At 35.0% G+C, this 23,868-nt stretch overlaps 2 protein-coding genes across 2 annotated transcripts; one reads left to right on the top strand and one right to left on the bottom strand.

The window, feature by feature from the left end:
- Positions 5,718–9,104, top strand: LOC18608293 (ubiquinol oxidase, mitochondrial). Its single transcript, XM_007042900.2, has 4 exons — positions 5,718–6,395; positions 7,019–7,147; positions 7,609–8,097; positions 8,910–9,104. Exons 1-4 carry the CDS (start codon positions 6,045–6,047, stop codon positions 8,967–8,969), a joined length of 1,029 nt encoding a protein of 342 aa, XP_007042962.2. The 5' UTR covers positions 5,718–6,044; the 3' UTR covers positions 8,970–9,104.
- On the bottom strand, positions 10,053–23,289 carry LOC18608294 (copper-transporting ATPase PAA1, chloroplastic). Its single transcript, XM_007042901.2, has 17 exons — positions 22,648–23,289; positions 22,491–22,544; positions 22,259–22,412; positions 20,246–20,320; positions 19,866–20,143; positions 18,326–18,541; positions 17,888–17,986; positions 17,477–17,626; positions 16,520–16,666; positions 16,173–16,223; positions 15,904–16,076; positions 14,803–14,935; positions 14,384–14,481; positions 13,252–13,495; positions 11,800–12,003; positions 10,819–10,899; positions 10,053–10,550 (listed from the first exon to the last, which is right to left on the bottom strand). The coding sequence occupies exons 1-17, from the start codon at positions 23,062–23,064 to the stop codon at positions 10,308–10,310; spliced, it is 2,817 nt and encodes a 938-aa protein (XP_007042963.2). The 5' UTR covers positions 23,065–23,289; the 3' UTR covers positions 10,053–10,307.

Below are 23,868 nucleotides of genomic sequence, written 5' to 3' on the forward strand. Positions count from 1 at the left end.
AACGCCCAGCCATCCCCATTTTTTTTGATTTTTTATTTATTTTTTTTTTATTATTTTTATTATTATATTTTTTATGTTTATTTTTTTTATTTAGGTGTCTACAATGCTTCCAGAGCCTAATGTTAGCTATGGAAGAAGTAATCAGAGTTTTCTCTTTATAAGGAGAAGTTGAAACACAATTAACAATTATGAGGAATAAAATCAACAGCAGAGAACCAATTTTTCGAGCTAAGTGCGATTTATGGACTTTTTACTTCTTACTCGATATACAGGATTTTGATCAATTATTGCTTGAGCCTTGATTAGTAAAAGGAATACCAAGAGTCATCACTCAAAGGAAGAAGAATCTATGGTTGAATTAGTGAAAAAAGATGAATTGATAATTCATAAGATTAAGAGAAATGGACTCACAGGGTTTCACCTCTATTGTCGATTTCGATCTATACTCCAATTAGTCACAGAGTTATTTTTGAGCCAAAATTTTGGTCCAATTCATCATTATCTTTTTAAACACTTTAAAGAAAACTGATGCAAGAGAGTGTTGATCAACATTTTGAATAATGTAAAAGATATAAGTAATCCCTGTCTTAGGAATTCTATCCCTCCTTGATCATGTAATTCTAGATGTCAGGTTTCGATCCCCTTCCCTATTGTACTTATTTTTTATTATTAATAAAACGATTACAGGATAACTAGGCCCTGTGGGAACTTCCAGCATAAAAAAAAAAACCTAGTCGATTGACATGCATATAAGCATTTAGCTCATTGGTTAGTGCATGGTCCTCCTTTTAAAGAGTAAGATTCAAGTCTCCTTTCTTCCAAATTAAAAAAAAAAAAAAAACCCTAGTCGATTGACACTATGAAGTGTTTGTCAAAAATGTAGTAGTTCGGTAGACATGGTAATGTTGATTGACTTTTGGTCTTTTCGATAACAAATTTTTTATTTTTTTAAATTTATTTTTTCTCACTACTAAAATTAAGATTTTCTTTAACGCAATTAAATTTATTGAAAAAATTCCATCAGTAATTTTAACGTAATTTCAAACACATTTCAACAGATTGTCGTAATTACCATTTTCAGTGAAAAAGATATGGTCAACAACTAGTCAAAATATTCATTGACATCAAAATATTACGTATGGCGCCAATATTTTTGACAGATTATTCCATCGGTAATTGGATATTCCAACGAAATAGTCCATTGAAAATTTTGATCACAACTCATTTAAAATTAATAGAATTTGTGATGAAGATCCAAACTTTAAAGCAAGACATTGCTCTGATTCTAGATGAAATAAGCTCAACAATGACAACATATAAGATATGAAAAATTCCATTGCATAATTGTTGTAGTGAGGAGGAACGTCGAAGGAAGATGATTTGTCTAATACTGGAGTGTAACACTCCCAATTTTCAGTGTAAATTAAGTTAACTACGAATGATTTATGAAATATATTGAGTCTTGAGGACTTTGATGATATGTTAAGTATGATAAGTGCATGGAAGTATGTATATTGACATTTAGGCAAAATTTTATGAAAATATGTGATAAATCTTATAGTTTGAGGTTTTGATTTGAATTTGGTGTTATACTTGAGGAAATATGTACATGAGATATGAGTTTAAATGGTTATGAGAATTGTGATTTAAGCAGGATTGATTTTGGGTGTTGAAGTTTGGATTTTTGGAAGTTTGGACAACTAAAAAACTACCTACAGGGAAAACTTTATCGATAATGCATTCCCAAATGTATTGATGCATTATTGGCATGATGAACAACATAAGGCATATGAAAGAAATTGTATTGATACATTCCCTAATGTATCGATACATTCCTGGTGAAATGAACATCTATTGATACATTATCCAAATGTATTGATAAATTTGAAGCAAATAGCACTCAAAAAGCACTCATGGGAAAAAGTATTGATACATTTCCCATATATCTATACATTTTGAGCAGTGAGCATTTCTGTCTCATTTCTTTTGATACATTGGGCAATGTATCGATAGATTTAGACGAAATTTACGCAAATATATCAATACATTTTCACATGTATCGATATTTCACGGGGGAGAAACAAAAATGAAAAAGGTCTCAGGCTATTCGCTCATTTAAATTAGAACCTTAACTCTCATTCTCTCTTTAACGCATTGAAACCCTAAGGCCCTAAACAGATTTTTGAGCATATTTGAGGAGATTTATAGGTTGAGAAAAGCTTCCAGAGGTAAGATTACACCATCCAACCGATTAGTTTTCAATTTAATCGATTAATAACTAGGAAATCTAATTTTTCAACTTTGGTGAATCTCCCTTGATTTTATTGGAATTTGGAGCTTAGATTTTTGCAATCTAGCTTCTAAGGTATGAGTTTTGCCAATTATTGAAGGATTTAAGTTTAAATGTTGGATTGTTAAGAATTTAGTTATATTTAGAAAAGCTAGATATTTTCGAACGCTAGGAATTTAATTATGTTTGTGACATTTTAACATGCCTTAAAGGGGAAGTTGAGCTATTTGACTCATTGGCTAGTTAAAAGACGATTGGAGGCTAAAGTTAAGCTTGACTGTGGAGCGTCTCCAATTTATCACTATGAGTGGATTTAGTTTATAATGCATGTGATGCATGACGCATGGAAGATACCCTGCATTAGTGCTAGATTTGGTATGTAAGCCTAGATGAACATGCCTAGACTAGAGAACCAATGTGTGTGTGTTTGTGTATGATTATATATGTTGTGATGTGTGTGCATTAAAGGAAGCCATGTATTGGCCTAAGCTGTGTGAGTCTAGACTAGGAAGTCTAGAGGATACGATGAATGTCTAGAACTAAATCTCCCTAAACAATTAACCCTTTATAAATTATGAGCCTTGATGCCTAAGAGATTTAAGGGCATTTAAAACTATACCGAGCTTATAGATGATCGAAGCTTGTTTAATATGAATTATGATTTGATGTGGATATATGAAATGTCAAAGGCATGATGGCTTTATTTGTGGATTTGTATTTCATTCGAGTGATGAATTCGAGACATTGATTTGATTTGAGATTGAGTGGAGTCCCTTCCCTTTGTGACTTTGTTCTGTGCTTGTAAAAATGGTTAAAATTGGGATGGTGGTATTAGTCCCACTTGTGATTCTCGCCTGCAATGTTTTGATGCCATTCGTTTGAGAAAACTTCGAGTGCTGCCATCCTTTAGGAGATTACTCCGGATGATGATTTTGATTCTTAGCCCGTTGCTTTGGCATGTACTTGATTTATTTCTCTGCCAATGGCTTTACCTTGAGCATGATTTGACTTCGCCAAATGGCAACTGTGCGTGATTTTATGATGTCCAAGGGAGGACAATTCTAAGATTTGATTTGAGTTGCAAATGATTTGCATAGCCTCAAAGAGGCAGAGATAGCTTTGATTTGATATGGCACTCCGGCAACTAGAGTGTGCCTATGAAGAATGATTTGAAATGGCTAAAGGATGAGCCTAGTGATATACACTACTTGTGAGGGCAACTTAAGGGTAACTGATATGCCCCTAACCTTAGAAATGTGTGATAAAATATTTAGTTACATGGATAGTGCTTTGCATATATATATATATTTATTTGCACCTTTTGCAAAGTAGTAGATGACTCACTTATTTTTGTACCATGTGTAAATAAATAAGCCACAGGACTGCATGGCAAAGGTCGTCCAATGACATACCGATTTTGGCATCCAGTAAGTCTCCCATTTTAGTCACTTCCTGAGTTTGTCATGAGCTTTTGCTCTGCTTTCAGTTTAGTTTAATGTGTTTATAGGCACGACATACCAATTGAACTTGTATAAAGGGTTGTTAAGTATGAACCTGTTTGACAGCCAATGTATGATCTTCTGAATATTTATGTACGAATTATATCTTGGGGATAATATTTTATATTTGAATTTAAATTTTATTTATGAATATTTGGTTGTGAAATCCCTTAACTGTGTGTTATGTGATTTGAAGTTATGTGGCTTGCTCGGGTTTCACATACAGACCCTTGAATCCCTTGAATTTGGATCGTAACATTACACTTAGAGTTGTGACGTTACACTGAAAGATGATGACACGTCTTAATTTTAGATTACACATTGTTTGTAAACTTGATAGAATTTTAAACTATTTGTATACTTTATTTTATAATATATTTGTATATTTTGTTTTTATTTAATATAAACTAAATTATAATATTATTATTTTGTATTTATTCTGATCAATCTCATTTTATTGGAATAACAATTAAATTATCAACCAATTTCGTCATACGAGAAAACATCTTTTTGTGTTCTCGATAGATTTATAGACTGAGCACATAGTATTATTGATGATTTTTTTATATTTTTAGGAAAATTTTATGATTTTTGGAATTTTCTTATCTTTTATGTAATTTGCTTTCATATTTTGTGATTTTATAATATTTGTAATTAATGGGTTTTGTAAGATTTTTGTAATTTTTTGGAAATTGTTGTAATTTTGGTTTTGGGGTGTTGTTGTAATTTATTGAATATTCTGTGTTTTTTTTTATAATTTCAATATTTCTGTAATTTTGTACCGATTTGTCTTTTGTCTCTTCTCTTTCCTCTCCATTTCTCTTATATTTAAAAAAACAATTTAAGAAAAAGGCCACCGGTCAATAATTGAGTCGTAACCAATTAATGAGAGGTACAGATATTTTCTAATACTAAGAAAAATCTAAGTCAATAAAAACCAAAAGAAATTTATCCTCCAGAAGCAAAACAATTTTTAGGAGAAATAGTTTAAACCACGAGGAAGACTCTTCATCATGCTTGTTTCCTTCTCTTCGTTATGTCAACTAAACAACATCATCCATAACATTCCAATTATGAAGTAGTTTCATAAAAAAACGAAAAAAAGAAAAGATATCCTTTTGTCAATGGTGATGGCCGATAAGCCTTAAAAAGCTGTTACCAAGTTCACCCAACATCGAGTAATTTAAAAAGGAATTACGACTGGTGATAGTTGTTTGAAATTGGGCAGTCACAAAGTTTGTTTGCCCTTCCATTGCAAAATTGTAAGGCCTTAATTTTGGAGCGTGGACCATCGTGATCGTATATCTTAAAAATGGCAAAAAGATGATCTTATCAACTCGTATAAAGATAAGTTGATGCGTTTCTGACCAATATTTTGAATAAGAAAGACATTCACCCTTCAAACTTATTAAAGCTTTCGTTAACCACTGACCCATTATCAATGAATTTTTCTTTTATTAAAAAAATTGAAAACAAAACGAAAATATTCATTTATTTGGCGGCATTTCTTTTTCTTGACGGCAATTTAGTGACTCGCTTGATTTCTGGCGTACATGACGTCGTAGATGGTTCACGAAAACTTTTCAACTTCAGCCTAGGAATACTCCACCTGGCTACGTCATATGACACGTGTCATAAAAAAGGTGAGCCACGACGATAACAACAGAGAGCAGTCCGGTTAAGAGTCCCGTGTCGCTCTCCTATGTTCTAGGAAAATCAAGTGGCATACGTAAATTTTGAGAAGAATCAAGGGTAAGACCGCCATTATGAAATATAGAGAATGAAAGAATATAAACAACACCACAAAAAATATTGATTTCATCCTCCACCATTAGATTTGCAGGACTCCGATCATAACCGTTGATTATTGAGTAAATGATATTCAATAAATGAACTAAACCAAGTGCTGACCCGTAGGCTATTCTGACCTCAAGAAAGCCGCCACACTCCAGCGATATTCGCGGAGATAGGATTCGGTAGTGCAAAAGGCACACCATATACAAACCTCTCCGAAATCTCATCCTGTCATAAAGTACTTGTTCTCTAAGAGACGACAGATGATTGCACCAATAAACCAGTAATAGTATACCGCGAAGCACCCAATCGTAAAACGTTTCCCTCTCCTTTCCTTCCTTGATCCTTCTCCGGCTACTCTGGTCTTTTATATAACTGCCCTGCCACCACGCTCTTGTCAAGTCTGAACAGATTCACAACCAAAATTTTGGAACAATAAGAAAAAGAAAAAGAGAAAGGAAATGAATCGTTTTTTAGTAAGGTCGGTGATGCAAGGCCTGATCAATGGCCGAAGCTACAGCGGAAGCAGCATCAGCAATGGACACATGTACAGGGCCGCCATAGTTGGGAGAGACGTCTGGTTGAGCGGACAACAAAACGGCATGCCTTTTGGAGGTTTTGAGTGGCGAAGGATGATGAACTCTGCACCCGCTTGGACGGAAAAAGTGCCGTTGGAGAAGGAAGAGAAAAAGGAGAATCCGGCGACGGGAGAGAAGAAGGGGACAGAAATGATGGTGTCAAGTTATTGGGGGATTTCAAGGCCTAAGATCACCAAAGAGGATGGCACCGACTGGCCCTGGAATTGTTTCATGGTAGCATTTTTTCTCTCTAATTTTAAACTTTAAAACTCGTTTTACTTTCGCAAGAAGTGAACAGTTAATTATCCTCGTTTTTTTTTAAAGCTTTTTCCATTTTCTTTAAACTTGATTTATTTTTTCTTCTATGTTTCTTCTCTTATTCGGTTAATTTTGGTAGTAAAATATTCGTTGTTTTTTTTTTATCTCTTCTTGAAAGTTTTAATGCTTTTTTTTCCTTCTTTTTTTCATGGATGCATTCTCTGATTTTGACTTCTGATTTTTCGTTTCCACTTGTACTCTAAGCTGCTAGATTGACTTGTTGCTGTTGATCTTGATCTAAGGTCGTGTTTGGCTGTCATATCAAAACAAAGTGAAAATGCGATTGATCTGTTCTTTATTCGTTTTTTTTTCTTTTAGCTGATAATCTGAAGAATTAAATGAATAAATTCGTTTGATCAATTTCGAGTAATTCATCTTTAAAAGATACTTAAACGCTTCAGAAATGAACTATTTATTTATATTTTGTTGAAGGATTTTACAACGTATTTCAAAAGATTTTTCAAGACTGAGAATTTTAGTTACTCTTAGTTAGTTTAACTTGCTAATTTTTGCGCTGTTTGTTTGTACTCTTTATGTAGCCATGGGAAACTTACAAGGCAGACCTGTCAATTGATTTGAAGAAGCACCATGTGCCAAAGAACTTTGTTGATAAATTTGCTTACAGGACAGTCAAAATCCTTCGGATTCCCACTGATTTGTTCTTCCAGGTTTTTTTTTTTTGTTTACCTTCTCTGTTCCATAATTACATTATTTTTTAACTGTTTAACTGCGTTTTAATATATTCTTTATATGTTACGGTTTGTGGATTTGAACTGAACTTTTCATTCATTCTTCTCACATTTGATGTTTATAGGTATGCCGGATTTCAACTGAACTTTTTATTCATTCTTCTCACATTTGATGTTTATATGTATGCCACATGTATTTAGTTCCAAGCTTGTTTTGTTATGTATAAAATTTGCAGGCATTAGTAGACAGATAGGCTTTGTTTTTGTATGATTGTTGTCTTTGCCGTTGTGTATATATATATATAGTCAAGCATTGATGCTTTTCAGGAATAAAATCAAACTCCATAGTGTCTATGTGGCTGTTTTGTGGGTTTCCTGGTTGAAGCTTATTCGCTCATGTAATTATTTTTAGTGTTTGATCTGGCTTTCTTGAAATGCAGAGACGTTATGGGTGTCGTGCTATGATGCTGGAAACGGTGGCAGCTGTTCCTGGTATGGTTGGAGGGATGCTGCTGCATCTGAGGTCTCTCCGTAAGTTCCAGCATAGTGGTGGTTGGATTAAAGCCTTGCTTGAAGAAGCAGAGAATGAGAGGATGCATTTGATGACAATGGTGGAGCTTGTGAAACCCAAGTGGTATGAGAGGCTCCTCGTTCTGACCGTGCAGGGAGTTTTCTTCAATGCCTTCTTTGTTCTTTATGTGCTCTCTCCCAAACTGGCACATAGAATTGTTGGGTATTTGGAGGAGGAAGCTATCCACTCATATACAGAGTATTTGAAGGACATTGAAAGTGGTGCAATAGAAAATGTTCCAGCCCCTGCCATTGCAATTGATTACTGGAGATTGCCTAAAGATGCTAACCTCAAGGATGTTATCACTGTGATTCGTGCTGATGAAGCTCATCATAGGGATGTTAACCATTTCGCTTCCGTACGTATCAGTTGAATCTTCCACCTCTATGCTCATTTTTCTTTAAACAGAATCATTATGCATGCTTCTTGCCACCCATTTTAACATTGGTAAAGTATTCTTTTTGTTTTTTTTTTCTATATAAAACAATTTGAGAAAAAAGTGAGTTCAATTTAGGGAGTTTAGACCTGAAAAAATAACCCATCATTTATGGTCATAATTTTGCATGACTCTTAACGCTAGATAGTGATTAGTATTATGTTCTGCTTCCTAAAGCTGAGCTAAATTCTGGAAAGCTGACTATTGGAAAGACTTCTTAGGTATGGTAAAATTTAAAATTGAGCCTTCATTTACTCTGGACTGGAATGATGGAGTACCAGTATCAATGTTGATCAGTATACAAGACGTTGTAAAATTTTATTTAAGAAATTTGGTAACCTTTTTGGTTTCTTTGATGCTAAGAGCGACATGATTATTAGTTGGAATTTATAAATATAATATCTTTTGAAAATTTAATTTGGCTCCATGGGAAAACGTCGGTTGGCATGGACTGGATCATGTTTCTCTAAAGATTGATTGATAATTGTTGTCTGTATTTGTTTGAACTGCGGTTATTTATTTGTGGCCAAGTCCCAAAAATGTCATATGCCTGAAATGCAGAGCATGTTCATACCTGTTCCTCCCCTCTATTCTTCCATCAGTCTCTTTTGAGCCTCGGAAATTGCAATGTTGTCTGCTTATTGTTGATACATGTTGCAAGTCCAAAGGACTGTTCATTTACATCCCCGAGGTTCATTGATGACGTTAATGCTTTTTATTTTTGGGGTGTGCAGGATATTCATTTTCAAGGAAAGGAATTGAGAGAGGCACCTGCTCCTCTTGGTCATCATTAACTCGATGTTGAATTGTGGATATTCTTTTGGAGATTCCTGCCTGATTGCAAACTGGAATAAGCTTTCTCTTGTATATTGTAAGGACTAGGAATGTAAAAATAATTGAGAAAATCATATTTTCCTTCTACATGTCCAGTTCAATTTCTGATTCTCATAAAAGAAATTCTGACATATCATCAAAATCGCAACGTACTTTTAAGTGACAGAGCACGGTGAAAAAGGTTTGAGACAGATTAAAACTGATTTGAAGGCAATGCATAATGCATATCCCTTGGCTGCCTGGCCGAATCTCCGTAGGCAATATCTCGCTTGGTATGGCCATGTTAAACGCCGCTATATATTGAAAATTCATATGTATTCAGGAACAGAGGGATCAATTGACCACCTCTGTGAAGCTCACAAAAGGATTTTGCACTGTTTTATACTAGTTGAGTAAAACAGTTCAAAATCAATCCCTTTAATTTTGAACTCATCAAACACTTCATTACTACATAAAAAACTCTGATCAAAAAGAGACATGCATAGCCAATAACATTCACATCAACAATACTGCCTTACTACAGCAAAGCTCAACTGTAGTCTGCTGCAATGGTAACAACAATTCTCGTTACAGCAAAGGCTATATTATGCAAACAGAAGTAGCAAGGCATTAAATTAAATAGTTCAATGCAAGAGATTTAATTTTGACTATTATCTTGTTTCATTAATGGGGTTGTACCAGAGAAAAGAGTTCAAAGTAGAGGAGAGGTTAAACCGGATAGCATGTCTTTGTGATTGATCCCATCATTTTGTCAGTTTTTCAAGAATCAAACAATCTCCATATATTGAGACTACACATCCAATAACCAAATATATTTTTTGCCCTAGGACTAAAAAGATGCATGCCAAGCAGAGAAAGGGACACAACAAAACCAAACCAAACCAAACCCGACCCGACTTCCGTCAAGTACCGGCGTTGGGTAATTTCATTCGTTGCAAACTAGCAGTATTTTAAAGAGAATACAATATCAATTGCTTTATTCCCTACATTGGGTTTAAACATAGCATTCATTATCTACTTTGTTCCCCATGGAGAGAAGTTGCTTGAAAAACAGAGTGATCTTTGCACGGCAAATATTGGGAATATTGAAAACTTCATTCCCAATTCACTCAACAATTCTGATCTTCTTTAGACAAAGGATTCTTCTTCGTGGGAATCATTTATCACCCAAAAATATCTTATTTAAGAAGAATTGGATGGATCCCTTAACAAGGCTGATTTCTAACAAATAAATGCTAGGATCTCCCTGCGCATGTACTTTATTTCATCTACAGGCAGAATATATAATTGCTGTCCTGTCACAATGCACTAGAATAAGGTTTCTTCAACTTTCCTTTTGGATCCACTACAAAGTCAGTGTTCAAGTAAATTGGTGATGACCCGTGAGTTTGCTGCTGTTTTAAGGAAAATTTGAATCTTAAAAGCAACGAATTTGTCATCACCCCGATAGAACTCAGACCCATAAGGGCTCCAGCAATTGATGGAGTCAGCATGGTCCCTGTAAGCGGCAGCAACATTCCAGCAGCAATTGGAATCCCAACCTATTATCGTAACCAAAGCAGTTTCAGATATTTGCTGAAGGAAGCAAATCAATCCATAAAATGATAGGCAACGGAAGTGAAAGCAATTATAAATGATTAAAAGCTTTGCCTATAATTTGGAAATTGAGGGGCAGCAACCGATAGTTCACATCAAGTTTTTTACCGCCTCGCTTTGCTTGAGAGAGTGCCACAAGGCATTTTTCCTTCGGTGCTAATCTGCAAACTTCTACTTCTGACATAAATAGCTCTAACAATGACAAAAACTTACAATGTTGTATGCAAAGGCCCACCAAAGATTTTGCTTCACTGTCTTCATCGTTAGCCTGCTTAGCTCCAAAGCATCAAGCAACTGCATGGAGATAATCTGAGTCAATTTACATGATACACATACAGGACAAGGCAAAATGTGAAGGGGAGTTGATTGTAGAAAAGGCAACTGAATTCCATAAAAGAATTTCAGGATGAACTACTCCCTCCATCCCAATTTTTTAAGTCCATGTTTGATTTCGCACAGAGATTAAGAAAGAAAAAAAAAAAACTCTAACTTCACTGTATTTTATATTAAAAATTCAAATTATTTATAACATTGATGTTTAATGGTTTTTAATGCCTAAAAAATGAAAAAATAACAAGAAATATATATATATATAAAAGTGTTTTAGGTGCTCAAAAATTGAAAGATGACATAATTTGTTTTGGGACATCCAAAAAAGAAAAGATAGAAAAATGAAATGAAACGCAGAGAGATATTCAATTCGCAACCACACTGTTAGTTTGGTTCCAACTCTTTGTTAATTTGCAACATAAAAATAGCATGGCGTTCCAACCACAAAATGTCTTCTCTTTCCATGCTCCTCTAAATTATACTATTCCTAGTGCTCTTGTACATCTTGTTGTTTGTTTTCTTAACAACCAACAACTGAAGCTCTACTTCCATTTTCTTCATTGAAATGAAGTTTCAAATTTTCAACACTATATATGCTTTAATTAGTTTCACCTTAATCAACCAGAATTGCAATAAAGAACAAGGCAATGCACTGAAATAAATTGCACCAAGTTATATATGCGAAGAGTATTTTTGGCAAATCACATTGTGAAATTCATTTGCAAAACCACAATTAAGAGACCTTTTTTGCATGTATATTTTGTTTACCCTGAATAAAAATCTAAACAATTAACTGAAAAAAGATTGCAAACTGATTCTAAAGTACGCAACTTTAGAATAAATAAATTTACTTTAAGAAAATACCTGTGACAGCCGGTTGCCCATCAATACAATAGAAGATACTTCACTTGCTGCACCAACACCGCCACCCACAGCAACTCCAATATGTGCTGAAGCCAAGGCAGCAGCATCATTGATTCCATCACCAACCATAGCTACAATATTCTGATTCTTCTGAAGTTCACTTACAAACTTCCTCTTGTCAGCTGGTTTGACTTCAGACAGCACCTGGAAACCATGTTCAATAGCTAATCAAGTTCAATTTCATGTTTGAATATTGCATATATGATGTAGATGGTCATAATAAACTTATAAAAATGGGTAAGTACAAGAGAAGTTTTATCATGTAGCAAATAATAGATGGTAAAACAAACAGAACCATAGTCAAAGTTCTGTATGGTGATTTCGGACTAAATCTCTACAAGGATTTTGACATCTGCCAAAAACAGCCATCTTTCTATAATGTTGAATCAGTTCCTAAAGTGAAGTGATGACAGTTCAAACACAGAAGATAGATGTACTTAGTCATATATACAGACAGTTATGACTACCAAAATGCATTTAAATAATCTTTGAATATTTCTTTAAAAATTTCCATTTGAGTAATGGTACATATATTTGTGTCATGTCCCAGAGGATCTCATTCTTAAAGCATGAACTCAGGGCTTTGGGATCTATGGATTTGCTTTAGTTTGCAGACATGGGTCAAGCAGACCTTATTTTGCTTTTCTCTCTTTATTGTTCCTCTTTAGTTGTTTTAAATTTTAATTTTTTAACCAATAACTATTATCAGTTTCTCAAATTATGCTTTCAATTTGTTTCTGGGCCTGACCAATAGCGACAACTGTTTTTCTCCTATAAATCTTTGGATTAGCGGTGTTCTCATTACATACTGCCTGCTCTTTTCTTCCATGCTTGGCAACAAAACCTCTCAGATTGTAAAAGGTTTTTTACCCCTCCTTCAGTCTGCATGGCTTCTTAAGTTGTATCTGCATTGATCTTGATATTCTTCCATCAATTCTCTGTCAACTAATGTTAAGTGTAAACCTCAACCACCTCCCTCCTATATTCGTTTTCTCTTTCCAAACAAAAGAAAGCAAATTTCTTCTGATAGTACATATATTCTCAAGCTTTAGCTCTTTTAAAGGATGCTGGTCCTACGAGAGACTGATTTAGGCTTCATAAGATAGTAGTCTACACAGATCATAACAGTTAATACCTGTCAGAATACATTACCTTGGACAAGTGACTTCTGATCTTTTAAAGCCAGAGCACTTTTTGGGTTTTAGAAGTTCACCATCCCTTAAGTTCCTTTTAAACAGTCTCATAATAGTCACAAATTAAAGCCCTTATAACTCAAGGAGCTCTTATCATCTCTTTTTTCATGCAGAGCTCAACCACAACTAGCAGATAATTCCATACCAAACTCTAACCTATATGAATTAGCTGTTCAATCATGGAAAAAAAACCTATTACCTTCTCCTCCGGGATACCAACAATTGATGCAACATACTCAGCAGTGCTCCTTTTGTCCCCAGAAAGCATGTACACATCAATTCCTTGCCTATGCAAAGAATCCACAATGTGCCTTGCATCTTCTCTGATCTGATCCTCAAAATAAATAAGACCAGCAAGGGTATTATTAACTCCAACATAGACCACAGATTTATTCCTAAGCTCTTCGTCCACTTCCTGAAACAAATTCTCGGCAACTCCATGCCTGCACAAAAGAAACTCCCATGTTATACAGAAAAAACCTAATGATCACTAAATTAGGAGAAGAGTGCTTCCTGTATGTATCAACTCGTGGCTAATTGAGATTACTAAATTGAATTAAATGCTCTTCTCATTTACAAAACAAGGTTGATGGGAAATAATCAAAAGAAATGGGTGACGTTTGTGTATTCCATATGTTATGTCTTAAGATCTACAATCCATTAGTTGGCTTTCTAGGGTTATAAGGGTTTATATAAGCAGTTCATAACCAAACCCCTTATTGTTAAGATTATTCATCCTTCAAGAAATAGACAATATTATGATCACCATTGAACGGTAAGGTCTTATTAGCTTTGCCTATATTTAGGATTACCCCCCACATCATAAAGACTCAAAACAGGACAGGCAATGTGATTCAGAAGGATACACATAGATTTTGGAAAATGATACAGGCACCAATAGATAGCCAATCAATGAAACAATTCAGATCCAGAACTGTTGACACATATGTTAATCATCAATGACAAAACAAAGATGACTTTCTCGCTAATGAAATTGTTTTAGAGCTCATTTAGTAGTATATCATAGTACTTATTATCTATTTTAATGCAAATCATGTCCAAAAATTTTATTTGAAGTGACTGACAGAAACTATGTTCACTGAAAGGTACTAGCATTTATATTTGAAAAACAAAATAAACAAGTTAAGACATAGCAACATTCTCAAATATAAGCATCATACTCATTAATGACAGCTTTTAAGTACAGAATGCATACAAAAATAAAAACAAGGTGTTATCATTTTCAGAAATTCTGAAGCTACAAAAGGAATAGCAGTATATCCTAGATTAGAGTTGCAAAATGCATATGAGCAAACACATGAGTACACTACCTCTGAACCCACTCTAATGTCCCAACAGACACCTTTTTATTATCAACAATAGCTACAACACCAGATCCAGGTTCCTCAATAAAAGTTCCATCCACAACCTGCAAGAATAGCCTTTTGCATGAAAATTACAAACAATGGATAAATGAAAGGCATAATCATTTCCAGGCAGATGCTAGGAGCATTGGCTGTTTCCAGAAAATGGAAAGAACATCACTGTCATTGTAAGTTGGTGGACAGCTTCAAGCATAAACGAAAAACTTGCATCACTGATAGAAAATGACAGGAAAAGTCTGTAATATTGAAAGCTCAAGTTCTTTGTTCTTTAGGTAAATTCTAGCAGTTCTTATTGCATAATTCTGTATCAAACCAAGGAATTGGATGTAAATCTAAACAGAAGCCCGTATTCAAAAAAAATGTACCTTTATATTTGGACATTTTACACCCCGGGCAGCTTCCACGATCGCTTTACCAACTGGGTGAAGAGTATTTGATTCTACAGCAGCAGCTAACTTGAGAACCTCACCTTCTGACAAAATATTCTCTAAATTCTGTCTGCAACAAAGCATGTAGTCTATCAGAATCAAAATGATAATAACCTAACAAAAACTGCATATCATCTTTCATGAAAACATGATTGGTTCAAACCATATCGTATCATCTGACAATGTAAAAAGATATTATAACCGCAGCAACAACCCTCATAACTACCATGAACACTTCTAATGTGACTTCTTTGTCAGTAAAATTCTTGCGACTTTCAACTTCCAACTTAGACATGCACTGGGGATATCTTCTAACCAGCCATTTCACCTCTTCTCGATTTGCTGTCATAGACTGGTCTCTTAGCAATATTACACTTCTAGACTGAGGCGAACTTAGCATAATAAAATGTCCAGATGGTACCTATACCACTAGCTAAGAACAGTACTGGCTTATTTAGGCTACATTTCCTTCACACTTGCTTTTTGATGTTTGCTTTCTCATATTTTACTATAGAGTAAGAGCAAAAGAAAATAGCAAACTCATAATAACATGTACATATAGTTCAAAAGAAAACCAATTTAAATAAAATGGTTCCACATAGAAGTAAAATCATGCTTTTATTATCATAAAAGTTGGTTTTTTAATTTTAAACTCCTGAAAATTACCTATTGCTTTTGTTTCTTTTAATTTGTCCTTTTAGAAGTAATAGCAAAAGTGACAGTCAAATGAAAATTTAAGTTTTTAATGACCTCTTAATATGTTCATCAGACACAATAAACTGGGACATAATCTAAAAATCAAATCTACAGTAACTATATCTTCGGATAATAACAAGGGCAGCTCATAGGTGAAAAACGAAGTCCAAAGTTTACTTAAAGTTAATATGCAATTATATGGACCAAATCACTGATAGTTTCACTCCACCTAAAAACAAAATGCTCATGCTCGTCACCTTGACTTAGCCTGCAGCATTTTCTTTTTTATTAATAAACTCAGAATCATTTAATGTTAAAATAAAGTTTCTGCAACCACTCAACCTTGAATCACTATGATCCATGCCACCTGGAGTTACGACTTTTGTCACAACAGGTCTGCCAATAGTAAGGGTTCCCGTTTTGTCAAACACAATTGCATTCACCATCGAAAATTTCTCTAAAATATTTCCACCACGCAAAAGCAATCCTCTTGTTGCCCCTAACGAAGTTCCAACCTGAAAAATACACAATAGAGTCCATAACACAATATCAACTATAATTTAGACTAAATCACTAGTCTGACATGTGTACTGTGTGAATCAAGAGGTCACCAGCATAGCTGTAGGTGTAGCTAAACCCAGGGCACATGGACAAGCAACAACCTACATCAAGAGATAAAAATTCAGTAGCATGGTACAAGATAAAGTAGGATTTAAGCAGTCCATAACTAATCTAAAAGTAAAGAAAAAATAAAAAGTTATCTAGAAAAGATACCAACATATCTACATTTACATTAGACTAAGAAGTAAGCAACAGCTACAGTTGCATTTAGACGAAGCAATATCAACAAATTCAATATTTTTTTCTGAACATATGATTTCTAAATTATTTCTTTTTTCTTTCTAGTTATTTAATGCATGCAGCAATCAGTATGCATGTAGATTCCCATGGATGATACCAGAACACTGCAGGAAAGCTGTAGGGCAAGTGAAACTGCAGTTCCTTGAGAAAAGGCTGCCGGTAAAATGCGTGCACCAAACAGATTCCAGAACATAAACGTAGCAGCAGATAGAGCCATTACTCCATAAGTGAAGTGCCCAGACACCTGGAGATTCCAAAAAAGCTTTGAGAAAGTTGAATTAAGTGTCCACCGAAAGAAAACTACACATGCCATGGTTCTTTTTCTTTCTCATAATATCCATTGATAATGAACATGGTCTGAGGATGCAACTCTATTCTGTTGAATAATCATTTCAATTCTTGATATTGAAATAGGAAAAAAAAAAAAGGAGGGAGGGGGGGTGGGGGGGGAGGGGGCAAGGAGGGAGGCATTAAAGTTTCATCATCTTGGCATCAACTGCAGGACATCTGTAAAATATCATCAAAGCAACGGAAATTGAACTTTTAAACAATGAAGATCAGAATCGACTGCCTTCACTTACTATAACCATATATAAAGCTAAATGTATGTAGGAATAAGGGTTGAGTTATGGATGTGACATGGATGCAGGAAAAAACAGGTTTCCTGTTCCTGTATCGATTCACATAGACATCATTTCAAAATTTTACCTTAAACATGAGATGCTTTCTGGAATTATTTCTTTAGATTGGAGCTGAAGAGCTGAAGAGATTATGCTCTAGAAAATTATGTTGAGTAGAAGAAAAGGTTGCCAAGTGCAAAAAAGAGACCTAACAGAATTATTCAACTAAGGGGGATCTGAAACCATTTAGTATCTGAGACTGCTGTTGGAGGGCTCCTATTTTCCACCACTAAGCAATCCAGGGTAACCATTTGAAGGATGATTCTAACAACAAAAAGCTCTCTGATAATATTCCAACAAGAATTTGTATCATAAACTACCACTGAGGTATGAAATAAAACCCTACAAAAAGTATAGGGTGCAAAATGAAGAACCTTATCAGCCAACCGCTGTACAGGAGCTTCCCTGCTCTGTGCTTCCTCCACCAAACGAACAATGTCTCCCATTGCAGTCTCACCACCAGGTCTCCGCACTTCCACTGTAAGAGTTCCATTAAGGTTTATGCTTCCAGCTGCAACTTGACTCTAGCACAAATATAAGTTTCACTTTTGGTATAATAAAATGAAAGAAGGCAGCTACTAGCATTACTGTATTAACTTTGGATGATGCAATTCAAAGATGAAAAGTGAATCAGGTAGAAAGGGAAGAAGAAGAGATGGGAGAAGGAGTTCTTTTGTCCATGTAAAAGGAATGAAGATGACAAATAACAATGCATGAATTCTACATTGTTATAGATACCATCTGAATCTTCAAAAAACAAGAAATAGTTAGAACTGGAGCAATACCCCAGGTTCTTTGGTAACTGGCATTGGCTCCCCTGTGAAACTTGACTCATCAATGGTGCTTCTACCTGCTCTGACTATTCCATCAGCTGGAACACGGTCCTAGAACAATAGAACAATATTTGTCAAAGAATTAGCAAAGTCTGCTATAAGGAAAGAGATATCACGAAATTGTTTAGCATTTTGATATTTTCAACAGACTCTAGTTAACACCAAAAATAGGATCCTAATGTTTTAAAAAAAAAAGTAGCGTCATAACTTTTAAATTCTAAAAGTTGGGAAGGAACAACACTCTTTGATGACATCAGCATGAAAGAATAATACAAAAATGAATATTGAACAGGAATTACAAAATTATAAAGTATGTTAAAGATCATCAAGCAGGAAAACAAGAAGATATGAAATGCTGAACTGATTGAAGCACGAGTTTATTTTACTTACTCCAGGTAGTACAACAATTTGGTCTCCAACAGAGAGACTGTTACAAGGAACTTCAATGATTGAATCATCAACCATAAGACGAGCTTTTGAAGGCACAATACTAAGAAGCCCAGTCATATCACTGGTTGCTTTGATTTTTGCTCTCTGTTCAAGGTTCCTTCCTAACAAGACAAATGCTATTAACATGACCGGTTCCTCAAAGAATGCCTTCCAACCCTGCACACCATTATCAGTTAAAGAGAACTGAAGTCTAAACCAAATGCGCCATTCATATGCTCTCTACACCACACCTTAATCATGCATCAGTGAACCAGATTGATCATAAAACTTATTGAAATTATTAGAGCTTAATCAACCATGACTAGTTGAAGGATAAAACTCATAGAAATTCTACAGTTTAGTAAGGACAACCTGCATGCATGAACCAAATATTATATAAAATATGGCCCCAGCCAGAACCTAACTAAAGAGAAGGCTGGCTTATCCAAATAGAAAAACAAAGTATTTGTGAGAATTCCATATACGCAATACTAAGTAGAACAAATTCTGTACCATGGATGCTTGAAAGACATAACTACCCCATCTTTCCACCCTTTTTTTTTTTTGAAATTCTTTCTGTCTTATTTAAATTGGCAGAAAATGGGCAGTCACATTTCTTTGATAAATGGACACCGATAGAAATCAAAGACCTACATGTACAAAACTCAGCAGCCTTGTTGGTCTTATATCTTGTCAAGTTTCTGGTAATATAAACCCTAGATTCCATTTTTATCCTCTCACTACATCTGCTTGGGAAGTAATCCTGAGCTATGCCATACCAAACACAAATGGAACTATAAAGGCCCTCAATCTATTTGCTTAAAACATGTTTTAGTTCATTTAATTATACAATCACTCAGCAGCTATGGTTGTTAGATGCCAGAGGATGCATTAAAAGAGTGGACTGCGGAAATCAACAACTCCATAATTAAAAGTAGCTGTGTACCAGTGACGGTTAACTAGGAAAATTTTTTAATGTCTTTTCTTCTACTTCTCTTGTAAGTTCCAATATGTGGATGCAATTTGTTTCTTTCATGCTAACTGCTAGCTTATGTATATCATGGAATGTGATCTTTCTGGTATTCTCATCTCATAGAAGCTGTATTTTAGTTCAAATAAAAAACTGAAACAGGGGAGTCAAAGAGAATGAAAAAGAGTGTCACCAGTCGAAGTTAACCCTAAACTGGAACTACTCTAGTATGTAGTTATGATAATCTTAATATCATACTCTCTGACTCTAAATACACAATTACTCTCAAGGCTGAAACTAATTAAGATGAAAAATGTGAAGCTCGCAAAATTTACTGACAAACAAGAATTTTGTCAGTAGGAAAACAAAAGTCTTAACATCAAAAATTTTGAAGTCTCAAACATCCTATAAACAACTTAGATCCAAAACCAAGTTATTTAATTTATAGCATTTCATTTGTTGATAAGTCTAAACAATAGAAGATGAATACTCTGATAGACTAGACATGTAAGAATAAGTATCAAGTCTTACCCATTTTGGTATTAACACAGCCAACGAACTAACAGCAAAAGAGGATAAAGCCCCAAGACCAACTAAAGTGTTCATATTTGGAGCTCCCTTCAAAAGGTTTTTTACACCCTCAAGGATAAGTTGACGCCCAGGACCAAGCAGCGTAAACATAGACAATGTCAAATGGAACCCTGTTGAATGAAATGCATGCATCCAAGAAGCCTTAGCTCCTAAAATATGGGCGAGATGGCCAATAAGGCACACAGCACATAAAGCCCAGGAGACAGCAAGCTCACGACCTATAACAATGTAAGCAATTTATCTTGAATTACTTAGGAGACAATCATTAGCACGCTACAACAATCTACTGAAAAGGCCAAAGAATGTGAAAAGATATCTACCACTTTCTTTTAAGCGGTTACGCTTTTCTTCCATCTTTCTCTCAAAAACTTTGAAGAAATTATCTGGACCTGAATCTGAATGAAGGAAATAAGCCAAGCAGTCAATCCATTACTTAAATTAGAAGGAACTTATGGAATAATTTACAGCTCTGTAAAACACAAGTAACATCTGAAAATCAAAAGAAGGGAAGTATAAAAAAACATGATCAGAAAATGGCTAAACTTTGGCATCAAATAAACCACTAGATGAACAACAAAACCAAATAAAACCATTCATTGTTAAATTAACATTTCACTAACATGTAGCACAATCTTTTCTAGCAATCAATCTCAGAGCAAAACCATAACAAGAAAGCCTTTTCCACTGGAGATAGCTACATATATACACTCCACCATAGTGCTCTATTAAGGACCATATCCTTGCTCTATCAAGTATCAGATAGTGCTGGTTACAGTGTAGGCAAATAAATAATTGACCAAAGGTTTACAACACTTGGATGACAATTGTAGGAAATAAATCCTAAAAAATTTCTGTGCGGAAGAATCTTCTGCTAAACCAGAAAGCCTAGATTATTCATTTGATAAGTCTTAAAAGAAAGAACATAAGACGCATTTAGACAAGTAATGTAAGGGACAAACAAGGTAGATGGTACATTGTTCATTCACTGTATGTAATTAAAATATTAACAATATCTAGCAAACCACAAAAAGCAAAACTTTTAAAAGACACACAGCTAAAAACAGAGAAATGATATATTTTTGGTAATCCTGAAAAGCTTAATCTGAGGCTGAAGCAATCCCCTCTTAATATACCAAATTGTTTATTATACAGCCCATTTTTCATGCGTACAGATCACTCACAAAAGGTTCAGAACAGAACCTCAGAAACAAAAGAAGATAGTGAATATTCCTTCACAATCTTCAACAGCAATACAACAACTTTGCTCTAAACTAATACAAAAAAGTATTCTTGTTAATGTCTTACTGAAGAATTACAATGAACATTTCAAGAATGAAAAGACCTCATTTTCCTGATCAACGATAATTACTATAAATGGTCACAACTAATTCTTCAAAAGATTAGAGTTCTTCAGCACCAGAAAATCCTCTCTCCAACCAAATTATCCAAGTGGCTGCTGCAATTGACCTATTGAAAGGAGAAATGGCAACATTAATTATATCTATGACTTCGAAGCCTATATTCTCACATCTAAAACGTGGATGAGAGGCACGAGTTTCAGAGACATACCATAAGGAATTATGGTTGCTCTTCAATGAAACCGTTTGCATTATTATGGTGAGACATCTCCTTCAATGGCTTCCTGACCTGCCACTAAACCCACCAAACTTACATGAAGCATATGAAAACCTGAACATATGTTATGCCTCTCTTATTTAAAGTTAGAGGTGCTTAATGGATCACCAATTAAAAGTCATATTATATGATTTATTCTCAAAGACCAGATACAAATTTTGGTCTAAAATGTACAACATTTCATAATCCTATATGAGAGGAAATAGCTTATACCTCAATCTATTTCCAAAGAGGAACTTCATAACCTATGGTTAAACTTCAATGAGTAAGACTTGGCACCTCCAAAGTTACAAAAGGATAACCAGAAATTTCAGAAAAAAAAAAATAACGACTCCAACAGCCATGTGCATGAAACCAAAACGTAAGAAAGGGATCCTTAAGTACATAGCTCTTCCGCACTTTGGGCTACAGTATAATGTTTACAGCTATGTGACAAAAAGAAGCCTAGATAAGCAGGATCTGAATAAGTCCAATGACCCAATCACTGATTAGTCCTCAACAGCACATTATTATCATGACCAAACAAATGTTCAAAAACTAGCAGCACATTTTTAGCACATCATTATGATGTTATCAATTATCAAACAATTCACCAGTACACACCATAGGTGAAGTTCACTAATCAAGCCAATTATCAAGTAATAGGATATTCAAACAACAAGAAGTTGGACGAGAATGATGATGAAGTCGCTTATTACCTCGAAGGTTAGATTTAAAGCCACAGCTAGTCAAATGTCTTGCTAGTGCCTCTCCTAACTCTTTTTGCCAATTGGGTACATCCATGGCTTCGGAAACTGGCCAGACAATTGCTGTCTCCGTAGTGAGATTGACACTCGCAGAGGACACTTGGGGCTGCACAATAAAGCAATAACACAATGAGACTTATAACTAACTCAATAAACTACAGAAGCAAAAATAGAGACAACTTACTTGACTTTCTAGTATTCTCCTCACACTCGCAGCACAACCTCCGCAAGTCATTCCCTAAAACGCAGAAAATTTGGGGGCAAAATTCAGCAATATGGCAAGAATTTTTTTTTTTTTAATTTAAGAACCGAAGATGGAGAGACAGAAAGGGAAATCATACTCCAACATCAAGAATTATGACATCGGAAGACAAGGAAGAGAGCTCATTAGCCCCTCCCGCTCCCAGTTTCGCCTTCGAATCTCCGCCGCCAGTTCCTTCCCCGCCGCCGCCGCCACTCCCATCACCGCCACCAAATACACCGCCTCCACCGGAACCAAACGAGGCGGTGGAACTGGCGACGCACTCGAAGCGGCGGGGTAAGCGTCTCGGAACGGAGGCCGCGCACGAGCTTCTTAGTGTAGAGGAATAGGAGAGGGAGGCGAGAGGGCTAACGAGTAGGCCCTGAGCAAAGAGACGACTCTGGATGCATCGAGCGATGAGAGCCGGGGATTTGTTGCTGGAGAAATGACGATTTAGGGCTTTGGAAATGGAGAAGAGAGTCAATGTCGGCGCTGTAGCTGAAAGCGTTGATTCCATCTCCTAAGATCGGAGTTGCAGCATACAGAAATAAAAAGAGAAAAAGGAGAAGAAACTCTCTATGAATATCTCTGGTCTGAAATGTAATCCAGATATTGAATTTGCATTTATGGCCCCATCTTTACATTCAGATGGGCAGTCTGCGCCATTCAATGTTATTCAATTCTTTGAGGGGGAGCGGGAGTCAGAGTATACGGATAAAAGAGCCGTTTAGTGTTTCTTTTTTAATTATTGAGCTGTGTCTGTGATAGAATCCGTATCGCCCAAAATTAGTCGTCCTCCTTTTTCACTCACACCAACCTTTTTCTTATTTCTTGTGCCTTTTTTTTAATCCACGTTTTTTTCATGTAATTAAAAAAAATAACAAAAAAAACCTTTACTAATAGAAATTTAAGTTTAAAATCTAACATTTAATTATCTTGTTTTTGATTAAAAAGTTTTTGCATTGTTAAAAATAAAATGACTAATTTTTTTAATTAAATTAATATTAATAATACGATAAAAGAATTTAAGTATCAAAAAGAAGCAAAACAAATTAATTAAATATCAAATTTTAATCTAAAAAAGTGGAAATATCAAATTTTAATCTGAGCGAATCTACCCTACTGTAAACCACAAAAGAGTTTTTTATTATTTGCCCTTTGAAATATATATAGACTAGTACTAAACTGCCAGTAAGAATTAAAATAATCAGTGGATATGGTTTACCATATATATATATATAGAGAGAGAGAGAGAGAGAGAGAGTTGAGAATAAAATAAAATAAAAATCTCTTCCCCGTTCCCCATGCCGTGTGAGGTAAT

The sequence above is a fragment of the Theobroma cacao genome, chromosome 2, assembly GCF_000208745.1.
Source record: "Theobroma cacao cultivar B97-61/B2 chromosome 2, Criollo_cocoa_genome_V2, whole genome shotgun sequence".
Lineage (NCBI taxonomy): Eukaryota > Viridiplantae > Streptophyta > Magnoliopsida > Malvales > Malvaceae > Theobroma > Theobroma cacao.

Excerpts from the sequence above, each read along its gene's own strand:
- LOC18608293 (XM_007042900.2), top strand. The coding sequence starts at position 6,045 with ATGAATCGTTTTTTAGTAAGGTCGGTGATGCAAGGCCTGATCAATGGC. Across the intron at positions 6,396-7,018 it reads GGCCCTGGAATTGTTTCATG|CCATGGGAAACTTACAAGGC; the intron begins GTAGCATTTTTT and ends CTCTTTATGTAG. Across the intron at positions 8,098-8,909 it reads ATGTTAACCATTTCGCTTCC|GATATTCATTTTCAAGGAAA; the intron begins GTACGTATCAGT and ends TGGGGTGTGCAG.
- LOC18608294 (XM_007042901.2), bottom strand. The coding sequence starts at position 23,064 with ATGGAATCAACGCTTTCAGCTACAGCGCCGACATTGACTCTCTTCTCC. Across the intron at positions 20,144-20,245 it reads TAACCGCTTAAAAGAAAGTG|GTCGTGAGCTTGCTGTCTCC; the intron begins GTAGATATCTTT and ends ACATTGTTATAG. Across the intron at positions 10,900-11,799 it reads TGGGCAACCGGCTGTCACAG|TTGCTTGATGCTTTGGAGCT; the intron begins GTATTTTCTTAA and ends ATCTCCATGCAG.